At 35.7% G+C, this 13,243-nt stretch overlaps 1 protein-coding gene across 8 annotated transcripts in view; it reads right to left on the bottom strand.

Annotated features, from left to right (window-relative positions):
* The window catches only part of SEMA5A (semaphorin 5A), a 323,479-nt gene that overhangs the window by 95,744 nt on the left and 214,492 nt on the right, over positions 1-13,243 (bottom strand). For all 8 annotated transcript variants that reach the window (XM_090137116.1, XM_031589199.2, XM_090137114.1 and 5 more), the window contains one exon: positions 1,819-2,026. In XM_090137116.1, coding sequence (XP_089993242.1) covers positions 1,819-2,026 — 208 coding nt within the window. The remainder of the gene's footprint in view (positions 1-1,818; positions 2,027-13,243) is intronic.

Below are 13,243 nucleotides of genomic sequence, written 5' to 3'. Positions count from 1 at the left end.
ACCAGCCTGGTCTCCCTTGCTGAAACAAACACATATGCTTATGAAAACATAAGGAATATCTTGTACAAGCCAAATAGCATAATCTTGTTATATTAAAGAAGACAGAGAAACACAAGAATGCATGATTAGATCTTTTTTCCTTTTCCAGATAGACATGCATGCACACAGGCCCCCCTCTTTTCCAATACACAAGGGCTGCTCTGAAAGTAATTCCGCCTATTTTAGTATGTTGACCCACAAATCAGAAGGAACGTTGGTGATATGACAGTAGAGGCTGAACTTTCCCACCAGTGTTACATTTTGTTGCTATTCAACAGATAGGAGCAGAGGGGCAGTTTGACAAAATAGTGCCTGACATGGAAGTGCGGATAGCATGGAACTGAATTCCTCCATGAAAAAAACATAGCATCTATTGACATTCACTGATGCTTGCTGAACATTTATGGAGATCAAGCAGTGGATGCGAGCACAGTGATGTGGTGGGCAGTGTGTTTCAATGAGCAACAGCGGGTCACCTGTGCTGGTGCAAATTTTTTACAAGCGCAACATGCAGGTTCTTGTTCATTGCTGATGAAAACACACAGCTAATAGTGACTGTGTTGAAAAATAGTGTTCTGCAACTGACAATTTGCTCTATCAGATGGTGTTACTGTGCTCTTCATATCTGTTGTAGTTTCCATGGAAATAAATAGAAGGTATTACTTTCAGACTGACCTATGCCTAAGCCCTTCACTTAAGGAGGAGACAGAAACATATTCTGTTAAAACTGGCTAAATCAAAGGTAAAACTTGGTCCTATGTTGGCTGTTAAACTAAGCTAAAGCTTGAGGTACAGACTTGCCTGAAAATTTTTATTAAAAGTGAGCTTTGCAGGTCTTCCAATGCAGCTTTCAGTATTATTTTACTAGAAAACACCTAAAATATTTTATATAGGACAGCATACACCGAAAGGGCTTGTAACGAACTGTAATAAGGAGAGCACTCCCCTGGTCTGCGTCAGCTGTTCCTTCAGTCTTATTGTCAAACCAGTCTTTCAGTAGCCTGCTGCATGCCATCAACTCACATGTTGTGATGGGAAAATTTTTTCCACTGTCAGTGAGCCACAGCTCTACACCCACGTCCTGTGGTTACCTCCTCATTGTGACCAATGCATATGCCCTCTTAAAGCTAGAAAATTCTCCATCTGTAGTCACTCTCTTTCATGGAAGGTATAATCTCTGTCTGGTACACAAATAGCATCTTCTGTGATCCTGAGCACAGCAGCTAAGGAAGGCAACTGGAAGACTTTTTATCTCCTTTATTAAACAAGCTTTTCAAAGGAACATATATTAAACAAGCTGAAAGCCAAGCAAGCTATAAAACAACCAAATAAATCTGTCACAGTTCTCAAATGATCATCATAGTGGTTCAGAGCCTCTCTGACATAAAACAGAACAATTGTTCTGATTTACTGGAACCACACTAGAACCACATTTACATCAAAGGAAAAACGCAACTAATCAGATGAAATTAACATTCAGGAATCTGTTGCAGCCCAGGAGTACTTTTAGGCAATATATAGAAAATGTTGCATGCTGAGCTTCAAATTCCTTAACTGCCATAATATTGAGTTTAAAATCAAGCGGTAATTTCCAGAAGTTAATTTCCTTGTTTGATCAAAGAGGAAAAGTCCCCAGAGACAGTTCTGATAAATGGTGCACATAAAAAGTCATAGCTCTAAGAGGTAATTAATTTGGATTCCTACATACAGTCACTTCTCCTTCCCATTTTCTTGCAACCCACAAGCATTTTTCTCTGATCAAATCAAGCTAGTTGTTACCTGAACGTTTTGTAAAACAGACATCTCTTCAGGGGGACTTTAATCACATGCTCCTGAAGTCCCACAAACAGGACACTCTGGCTGTGCAGGATCTGAAGACTCCTGATGGGCTCCCGCTGACTCTTTGGCAGGAGTTCAATTTCCTCAAGCAGGCAGCTGCTTGAAGTCTGGTTCATTGGGGCAAGTACTTTCTTAATAGTGCCATAGTCTGCAGAAGAAAGAGGAAAATGAGTTACTAAAAATCATACTAGTGATTCTACTTGTTATCATTTGATGGATGAATCTTTGTTCCATGCAGGATGTTTTCTGTGGAGGCTCAAAATCTGCAGTTTTCACTGTATTTCATAAACTGCTTACAGTACAACGAAAAGAACATGAAAAAACTATTACATTCTCTGTGTAGTATAAGTAAAAAATAATTTCATTAGTGCAGGACAGACTTTCCACCAGGAGTCCCTTGAAAAACAAGCGTTCAAAGCTTGGCTATTATACATGCATATTCACAGCAAGAGCTTCTGATTTCTATTTACCAGATTGTAGTACACTATCATTTGAAAGCAGCTTACAAAGACTTAATATTTTTAAAACTATTAGTTTTTATCATTTGCTCTTCACTCTTATTGTGATTTCTTGTCAAAAGCAGTTAATTATCACCAACCAGCATCAGATCACTGATGAGATTTCTGATTCATTCATGCAAAGTTTATAAGGAATTTAAAGATACCAAAGAACATTTGTTCTGAACACAAAGGACCATGTTCTCACACTGATAAATATTTTAGCTAGTGCCCTGACTAAAACATTATGCAATCTTCTATGTGCCAGCAATGCTAAACATTAAAGATCCAGCAGAGAGCAAGTCTTATTCACTTAGGGTCTCTAAAGAACAAAATGGTTTATGTGAATAGGTAACACCTGCAAGACAAATGTTCAGGATGCTCTGTTCTGCAACCCATAAATAAGGGTTTTGCCATGAGCAGAAGAAGGCAAGAGGCAAGGCAGACAGATGGCAACAGAAGACCTCAGGACTGGGGCCTGATTTGGTGGCAACAAGACATAGCAGTGACAGCCACAGCCCCCTGCTTCCCAGCAGGACAGGCAAACAGCCCTGCTAGGAACAGGGTGGGGAAGGCAGCCTGAAGATCCCAGGCTGGGCCTGGCACATGGGGAGGAACCACTAGCATGCAGACTTAAGAAAATGCAAAAGGGTAGGCTAAAGAAGACTCCAAAACTAAAGATGAGTCGGAGAAACCAAGGTGACATTTACCAGTAAAATCTTTCATTCCTGAGGAAAACTGAAGTTAAACCTAAGAACTGCAGGAGTACTGGAAAGGGGAGCGTAACACAAAATAGCAGAGGGAGTTAGGATAAAGATTATGTCTAAAATTTTAACCATATTGTTAATGAATCTTTAATAATTGGATAATACGGATGAATTTTATTAGAAAGTCAAGACTAACTATACTCACAAGTAATGTTTAGTTCAGTATATAAAATGATTTGCTTCCATAGCAAGATTTGGATTGTAAAATCATAACTGCATGTGTAAGTCTTCTGATTAACTTCTCAATTTTGAGTAAAAATAATTTCACGTAAGCATTTAAATTTCTCTCATACTGGTATAAACAAGCTGGTAGGGATTCACTGCATTTACGAACGTGTTTAAAAAAACCCACAAAATAAATAAATAAATAAATAAATAAAACACCTCCCATTAAATAACAGAACAGTTTGTGCTGGAACACACAATCTCATTCTAACTCCCTGCTGTGGCCAGGACCCCATCCAAACTGGCCATGAACACCTCCAGGGTTGGGGCATCCACAGCTTCTCTGGGCAGCCTGTGCCATTGCCACATCACCCTCTGAGTAAAGAGTTTTCTCCTATAATCTAAAATAAGTCCCCCCTCTTCTATGAAAAAATAAAAATAAAATTCTAGTTTTGATTATCATAGAATCGTAAAATGGCTTGAGTTTGAAAAGAACCCAAAGATCATCAAGTTCCAACTTCTCTGCCGCAGACAGGGTTGCCAACTGCTAGATCAAGTACTAGATCACATTGCCCAAGGTCCCATCCAACCTGGCCATAAACACCTCCAGCAACAGGTAATTCACAGCTTCTCTGGACAACCTGTTCCAGAACCTCACCACTCTCTCCATAAAAACATTCCCCCAACATCTAATCTAAATCTCCCTTTTGTTTAAAACCATTCTCCCTTGTCCCATCACTATCTACTCATGTAAAAAGTTGATTTCCCTCATGCTTATCAGCTCCCTTTAAATACTGGAAGGCCACAATGAAGTCTCTCTGCAGCCTTCTCTTTTCCATGCTGAACAAGCCCAGTTCCTTCAGCCTATCAGCTTTTTTTTCTACACATCCTAAAGGAGAGACATATTAACAAAATAATAAAACCGTTGCCAAGAATCAGGTTTGCCTCACAACTGAGAGACTACCAGTTCAACCAAACAGTTTAACAAGCTTTGCTTCTGTTGATTTTTGTTGGATGAACACTCAAATATAATTACAAGTTTAAGGTCAAAATGCAATCTGAGAACTATCCATAAAATAAGTAAATAAATAAAATCAGTCACTTTGTTAATCACCAAGTGAAATGCATAAGAGTTTTTGTAGCACAATAATTGGAAAAAAATGTAGTAAGAGGAAAAAAAAGAAATAGCAATGAGATCTTTTTACGCATGTGAATGAGTTGGTATCACGTCATATATCAGTTAGTACAACTCTATGTCACTTGTCTAACTGGCAGTTAACAAGTTCAGCATGACTTGTGATACATTCATTGCACTTTGCCTGCCACCTTTTTCATGAGTTGAGACAAAAATCAACTAAGCATTCAGTATATACTTCTTATACAGTCTGATGTTCCGTCCTGCTTCAGTGCTGGGCCTGGCACCTTTAGGCTAAGTCACTTGATGACACCTCCCCAAAGACAGAAGAGGGGAAAAACAAAACAAAACAACAAAAAAGAAGAAGAATAACAACAAAAAACACCACAGGACTGGAGGGTTCCTTCTCCCATTCACCTTGAATTTAGCAGTGCAGAGCTTTGGACAAGAGAATATCATCAAAATCAAATGTTTTGTGTTTTTCTCCTCAGCACCTTTGCTTGCAGAAAGGCACCTTATTTTTAAGTTCAGATCTATGGCTCAGAGAACAGGATTACAGCAGAACACTAGCCTAAAACCAAATGAAATATTCTCACTTTTGAGAACCGCGGCACCAATGACTTCCCCACCACAGCTGTCATTGCTCTTTCCTTTTTATCTAGGCATAGTGTGTCCATTCCTACCATTTGCTTCTGCTTTCTTTCAGCAACTGCAAAATCATCCATTTACCGTTTGTCTTTAGGTTCAGTACTCATACAGAAGTGATGAAAGTCATAATTTTCTGGACTTCAAGAGAAGGAGCAGTGTCAGAGATCTCACAGATTATTTAGAACAATCCACTTCAGCAGTAATCTGGGTCATATGTCTATTCAGAAAAAAAGGAATAAAATCTTATTTATCTCTGCCTCAGAAGACTTTCCTACTTCTGATCTTCTAAAATCTATCCCTTAAATTCCTCCTGCCTATGTCTCTGATTTTGCATGGACTATCTAAAACTCCCAAACAGGGTGATGATCTGTTTCTATTCTGCAACTTTGAATGAGATACAGATTTCCTAGATGGGAACTGTGGCAGCTGTGTTGATCACATTGTGGTTCCTAGGAAAGGAATATAGCTATCAACCTCCCCAAACTATTTTAACATGTAAACACTTGCTATCACAGTTAACAAAGTCTGGTATACAGACATTCTTATCCTGGCATAAAATCATATCTGTTACACCAGTACTTTGAAAAACACTTTCAAAAGTCAGTTACTTTGTTCAAGTGTTTTCAGTTCTATGACAGCGTGCAATATTTTCTGTCTATCCTATACTACAGATAGCAGGTTTCCTAAAGAAGTTGCAACAGCTCCATCCTCAAAAGTATTGTCTGTTCAATCATTTTCACACCACAGTTGAAATAAGAAATGAAGACAGAAGTAGGGATAGAAATGGTTGTTGAACATAGCTTTCACAGAATCACAGAATCACAGAATTGCCAGGGTTGGAAGGGACCTCAAGGATCATGAATCTCCAACCCCCCTGCCACATGCAGGGCCACCACCATTCCACCTAATGCTAGACCAGACTGCCCAGGGCCCCATCCAATCTGGCTTTGAACACCTCCAGGGACGGGGCATCCACAACCTCCCTGGGCAGCCTGTTCCAGTACCTCACCACTCTCTCCGTAAAGAATTTCCCCCTGACATCCAACCTAAATCTCCCTTCCCTCAGCTTAAAACCATTTCCCCATGTCCTGCTGTTTGGGGCATGGAGATTTTCAGACCCATCAAAATCTTTCAAGTGAATCTTTCTTTACAATCACAATAACTGACCACTTCTACCCAGAAATAACTAAGAAGAGTAAACACAGACTTCCCTAAGGGATGAGACTTTTTTGCCACACAAACTGTGAAAGTATCAATTTCATCACAGATGTCAACACTGACTCCAACTCCAATTTAAGAATCCTAATGAATGGCATCTTCAGATCCTGAAAATAAGCAAGACATGCTGGAATAAATCCAGACACCTGTCAGCCTTAGTTTAAGGATGACTGAGTATACAGAGGAGTAGCGAAAGATAATTCTATTGGACACAAAGTGTAAATAACATGCTATGTTAACTCGTACTGTAATACTTCTTAGGAGGTCAGCAAAATCAGCAACTGCATTTTAGAAATCTAATCACTGTAAGAGAAGATGAAGAAGGAAGAAATATTATGTAATGCGTAGGAGACTATGAAGAACTGGGTGGAAAACCTGTTCTTGTAGAGAACAAGTTTGGAGGCTACAATGCCACAAAGTCACAGAACTGTAAGGGTTGGAAGGGTCCTCTGGAGATCATCTAGTCCAATCCCCCTGATAAAGTAGGCTCCTTACAGTGGGTCACACAAGAAAGTGTTCAGGTGGGCCTTGAGTATCTCCAGAGGAAACTTCACAGCCTCTCTGGGTACCCTGTCCCAGTGCTCTGGCACCCTCATAATAAAGAAGTTCTTCCACAGGTTTGAACACAGGAACTTCCTGTGTTCTAGCTTTTGCCTATTGCCACTTATTCTGCCCCTGAACACCACTGAAAAGAGCCTGACCCCAAAATTCATTTAGAACAAAATGACAGTGGAACAAAATCAAAGAAGTATGATCTCTAAAACAGTGTATCAAAGTTCTAATTGTAAAAGGCATAAAGCTCAGGCAGCAATGGAGAGCACTACAAGAGCATGCCTGAAATCATATCAGTGGTGACACCTTCAAAGGACAGTATAATATGAATACACAAAACAAATGGCAAATGCAACAAACTAATAAACTTGTGATTTCTGGACTCCTGACAGAAGTAAATGCACTGAAAGAAGCTGGAGCAACTTCTTTCTGGAGAAGAATAAATACTTATATGAGCAGTTATGACTATAAAAGTAAAATGTTTTACCTATCTATAACTTAAGAGAGGGCAGTCAACACAAGACAGAAAATGGAAATTAAAACTCTTTTCTGTATTTATGTGACATTCATAACTGAATAAGATACAATCAGTGCAAGAAATACACTTCACCCTCATGATACATACAAAAACAGTGTAAATTACACATTTAAAAATCTGTCAACATAATCTTTTTTTTTGCTTGTTTTAAATTAAAGTTTAAAATCACTGAAGCATATTTAAGAGAGTATATTTTAAGCATAGTTGAAATGAATGCAAATAATATATAACTTCAAGTAGTGTAATCTGAAATGCACTTCAGAAAATTATATTTATCAACTACTTTGATTTTGTTTATTGTAGAATGTTTTTGCATACTATTTTACTATTCAAATTATTTTTCTAGTGGGAAAATAAAAATATTCAGACAGTGGTAGGACTGTTGAAATGAAAGAAAAAAGATCTGTGAATGTTACATTTCTTTTAAATAGTATTCATATGTGCAAACACATGAACTGTGTTTGTATTCATTGTGCATTCATTTTACTTGAACATCACAGAAACAAAACAAACAAACAAAAAAGTATTAAGGCTGTCTTCAAGGCAGAGGTCTTTCAGAAGAAAAAGCTGAGATAAAAAATATAAAATTGATGTAAATAACACATAATAGTACAGAATCAAAGAAAGCACAAGGTGATTGATAAATATCCTGCTTCTGCAAAAAAAAAAAAATTAAAAAAAGATAAAATTATATATATATATATATCAGAGTTATTTGCTTTCTTTCACCACTGGATTCAAAGAAAGCAAAGCAGAACATGCATTTATTTAATTGCAGAATTGTATTCCAAAGACAGGAAGTATTAGGTTGTATAATGCTCAACACAGAAAAAAGAGACAGGAACAACTAATGCCTAGAACAGCTGGTTTTGCTGGAAGGGAAAAGCCCAGGTCTTAGAATTAATCAGTCTGTGTGAAATCAAAAAAAGATGCATATGGTACACAGAATATGAGAGCATTCAAAGCCTGCTCTTTTTTGCTGTTTCTAAAAATAACTTTAAAATTAGTTAAATTATCAGTAGAACATAGATAATTAAAAACTTCATTATAATCTGTTTTCCCATATGGGGATGAGGTACAATTTGATTTAAAGTATGGGTATATTTGAAGATAAGAGCACATAATCATTCTCTGTTACTGAAAGTATCTTTTACCTTCAAATTTCTGATGTATGCATGAATACTTGAATACAGGAACAGGATTTATCACACTATAGCCTAAAGCACATATGAAAGACTGAGCTTAAATCCTTCCACTTTAAAAATTAAAAATGTTATTGGCAAATTTATTGCCTCTATGTTGATACAGAAAACAAAAAGAATACATTTTGATTTTAAAATTCCTCATTTAATTTGCTGAATAGTGCTTAAAACATTGTCATATTTTTAAATGTTTCTTATTTACTTCTCATCCTAACTTCAGAAAAAAAAAAAAAATGTAACCTTCAAACACTGAATATGGAACTTCTATGCCTTATCAAGGCACAAATTTCAATTCTAAAAAAAATTTCAGAGCTGTTTTAAATGTTCAGTTTGCCTTTCAATTTGCAATTCACCCGTGTTTTAACAATCTGCTCAGAGTGATTTATTTTTCTCTATTTTTAAAATATTGATTGATATTATAAAATATGCATGGCAATATTTTTATAGAAGACTCGGTGAATCTAAAGTGGAGATTAAAGATGTGAAGATGTTTTGCTTTGAGTCTTAATAGAAAATAAAAACTGTGATAGGTGAAATAAGAAGTTCAACAATAAGTGCTGTGATTGCCTTGCTATTAGAACTCATTATCAGGATGATGATAAGATGATGGCAGATATTAACAGAAATATGTGTACTAAACACATTTAATTGATTACAGAATCAATTAGCTGACTATATAATGAAAGCTTCTAAGAAATGAAGTATCTGGAAACACACAAAGTGGAGGAATTTTGTTGCAATTCCCTATGAAACATTGTAAGCTGTTCTCTACTCTTAATATGGAAATTTATTTTTAAGTACTAGATTGGCTAAATGGAACGTTGGTTATTCTCTGTATCATAATTTAATTGCAGAAAAGCTTAACTTAGGTTTCCTTACTCCATCACATCATCACAAGAGACTAACTTCTGTTGAAGAAAACATTATGCAAGCAACCTGGAAAACACATAAATCACTGTGCTCGGACATCTAATTAAATTTCAGTAAATTTAATTAACTTAAGTGACAGTAATCCGTGTGATAGGCTTGGTCCTATAAAAGCTAGTAGGAATATCACTAAAAATCTCCTGGAACAAAAGTGAATACTGATAGTTTGTGTTACTTGTAGAAAATACACACAAATCCATGAGAATCACAGAATTGTAGGGAGTTGGAGATCATCAAGTCCAATCCTCCTGCTAAAGCAGGTTCGCTACAGTAGGTCACACAGGAGAACACATGGAAAACAGTAAAAAATAAGTTTGAACCTGGAGTTTTTGGCCCCATAGGAAGTATACAGAAAACCAAGTCCTTTCAAGTTCTGGGCCTAATCCAGAAACAAATGCAAAGGCTGGTATGTATGTATACATGCATATATACACACACACACAATTTCAGAATTTAAATCCAATCATTCTCTTCATCACGCCACATTTCAAAGGGCTTTGGATTTCAGAGTTCATTTATACATTTTTGCTAGAGTAATAATAACAACCTATATATACATTTGGTTGCGTAAGAGCACAACATTTTAAGTTGTTAAAGCTTTCAGGGAAATACACGCACAAATGTTTTTCTGTTGATTTGTATAGAATAAAGAGTTAACAAAAATGAACAAGGAAGCAAAGATTCTCAAATTCAAGGAATAGCACTTTCCATAAATAATCAATCAAAATTGTCAATTTCCTCTTACACACAACTCATAACAACCTTACAATCATACAGTCAGTTTTCCATTCTCAAGACAATTAGAGAGAAATAAAGAAGTGTAAAAATTACGTATATATCACTAAACTAATATATTTTAGTAAAACCTACATCATACATTATATGAAAAGAGTTCTATCACACATTATTTAATGTGTAATAGTTTCGAAGAACAAATCATTTAACTTAGTATATGAGTTAGGAAGTAGGAAAAGCTTGGCTTTTTCTTTGAAGAGAGATTTTGAAGCAGCAAAAGTAAAATGAAGAAAAAGCCTATGTTAAAATGTTCTTCTCTGGATAAAAACTCTCTTTTTAATACAATCAGATTTTTGTATCTATGTTTGTTAGTGTTTGTTTTTATTTTGTTTTAGTTCTTAGATGTAACAACAGCAGGTATGGAAGAATCTATAAAAAATGAGCAGACAATATTTTAGATTTATCTTCTTTATTCCTCCTTCTTATTCTCACTATCCTATTACATTTCAAATAAATATTGATGCACTTCCTTACGCTACTGGAAATTAATTTGATTTAAAGCTGAAATGAGATACATAGTTAATAATGCCTGTCAATGAAGAACTTCAATGGTCCACTTCATGTCCCAGTCTTTATGTGGGAGAGGCAATTTAATTCATTTCCCAGTTATTTAGAAGCTGAAAGGTACAATTTAAGTCAGAACCTATTTGAATTCCTTCTGAAATGATTGGCAAGAGAAGCTTTTTAATGCCCTAGTGGCTATTCCAAGATAAATTCACTTGTACCTCTGTAACTACAGGAGTTTCTGATGACTCTGTCAAGATTTAAAATGAATTTATGAAGGGAATATTTATGTACTATCCTTTCTACATAGGATATAGAATTACTGCCTCAATGACTCTTTTGATTAAAAAGCACTGATCTAGATACAAGTTATTCCAAAATCAAGAACTTTCTTCAAACAAAGCGATGTGTTTGCAAGGAGATAAATAACATGCAATTAATGACAACCACTGCCCCAAAATTAAATGAAGACAAAATAATATACATCTAACACACATTCTAGAAAACAGTAAGGTTACGTGATTATTGAAGCTCAGTCTCCCACCTAAACATACTATATGAATTTAGTTTCAATCTTCAAATATAGCACATTTGGAAGGTAACTATCAAAGGAAATCAGGACATATTTTCTTTACTATTTTCCAGAGAAAGCTTTTTAAACATAATGCATTCTTTAGAACACCTCTATTCCCTGTAGACTTAATTTCCATGTATTATAATGTATCAAAAACACCACTGAATTTGCAGTTGAATCAGCAAAAGCTTCTTCCATTAATCACAGTGCAAAGTGTTAAATATTTGCTTTTATACAGGAAACTTCCACCACTCCTCAAAGTACATCAGAATGTAAATAGGTGCTATTAAGGTGCTTGTGCTAGAAGTGTTGCCTGTGATTCTAAAATGCATTACATTTTAGAAAATAATATAATTTATGTAACATCTTCTGGTGACCATTTCATGTCTCCTGTCAAACTGGAATTTAAATGCAGCTCCAGTAAAACTCATTCAAAATTTTTCAGATAAATAGACAATTCACATTCTAATGGGAATTTCAGATCTATTTGAGCCTAAAATGCAAAGCAACTATAAGCTAAACTAAAGCAGCACGTATTTTTGAATGACTGCATCTACATGCTTGAAGTCATTAACCACTAAAACTTAATTCTTTTTCTGCTTCCCCTTGGTACTTTCTAGAAGCTCAAGCAGGAACCTATATCAAGCAAGAAAACACCCGTCTTAGACCTCCATATCATTTAGGTCTGTTTCCTGCATACAGAAAAGAATATCAAACCAAATCATCCCTTTTCTCATCTTGCTAGAGCTCATACACACTTGTGACAAATTTTTATCCTCCTTAAATCTAAAACAGATGTTCCACCTTGTATGAAAAAAAGAAACTACTTTCAATAATCTCAAAATGTCTGTATTTTTCATGAATCAAGTTCATTGTCACACCTTTATTTACTATTGCTATTTCATTTTCAGTCTTACAAGAGATGTTCAGCTTGCCAAAGATGTGGCAGAGATAAGATGCAAGTTTGTAAAATTTTGTCTGATTTAGAGGAGCTGAAACGACCTATAACAGATCATGTACTCAGCTTACTCAGAAGTAAAACATAACTTTAGAATACTTATAAGAAAAACTATTGCAGGTACAGATCCTTTGCAGGCTACTGTGGATGCAAATCCACTTACTAACTAAAATTTCAATCTATCTGCTGCATTACTTTTATTTATACAACATAAAACATTAGCTATTCTAAAACTTTATGAAGCAGTAACTTTTCATGATCTTTTATCTGCAAGATCATTTTATTAATTTTCAATGATAAAAGTGTTACTAAAGAAAATGTTCTTATGGATTAATTTGGAGAACTCGTGAATTCTGGGTTCAACTGGTAGCTTTCTTTCTCTTAAGTCTTCATGTGTGAAACTGGTGTTCAGAACAGTAACATTATCTAAAAGGAAAAAAAATGAACACTTGAAATTTCACTTTTCTGTAAAACTGTTTTATTCAACTATATCAAGAGCTCACTGCAAATACTTTAACAAGTACCTTTTCCCACTGAAGATTTCAAACCTCTTTTGTTATATTGTTTTCCTCAGTACTGACCTGATTTGCTGACAAAATCAAAACCAGCGACACACATTTACCTCATTCTCCTTCAATGTACAGAAGATAGCTGAACTAAAATAGAAAAGTTTCAGCTGCAGCTAAGAAAAATCATGAAGTCTCTAAGAGTTGAGTTACCATGCATTAGTGAGAAAGTATCGAAGTGCTAGGAACAGAAGGGAGAGAGATAAGCAATATATACTGAGCATATGAAAAGCACTTCTCCTTAACCGTCAGCAGCTTCTGATGTGATTTTATGCTCTGCAAAAAAAAGGTGCCTTTCATATCCTTAGGGAGTTTCAGG

Source organism: Phasianus colchicus, chromosome 3 (assembly GCF_987193195.1).
Source record: "Phasianus colchicus chromosome 3, bPhaCol1.hap1.1, whole genome shotgun sequence".
NCBI lineage: Eukaryota > Metazoa > Chordata > Aves > Galliformes > Phasianidae > Phasianus > Phasianus colchicus.
This window is presented reverse-complemented; position numbering and strand designations above follow the sequence as displayed.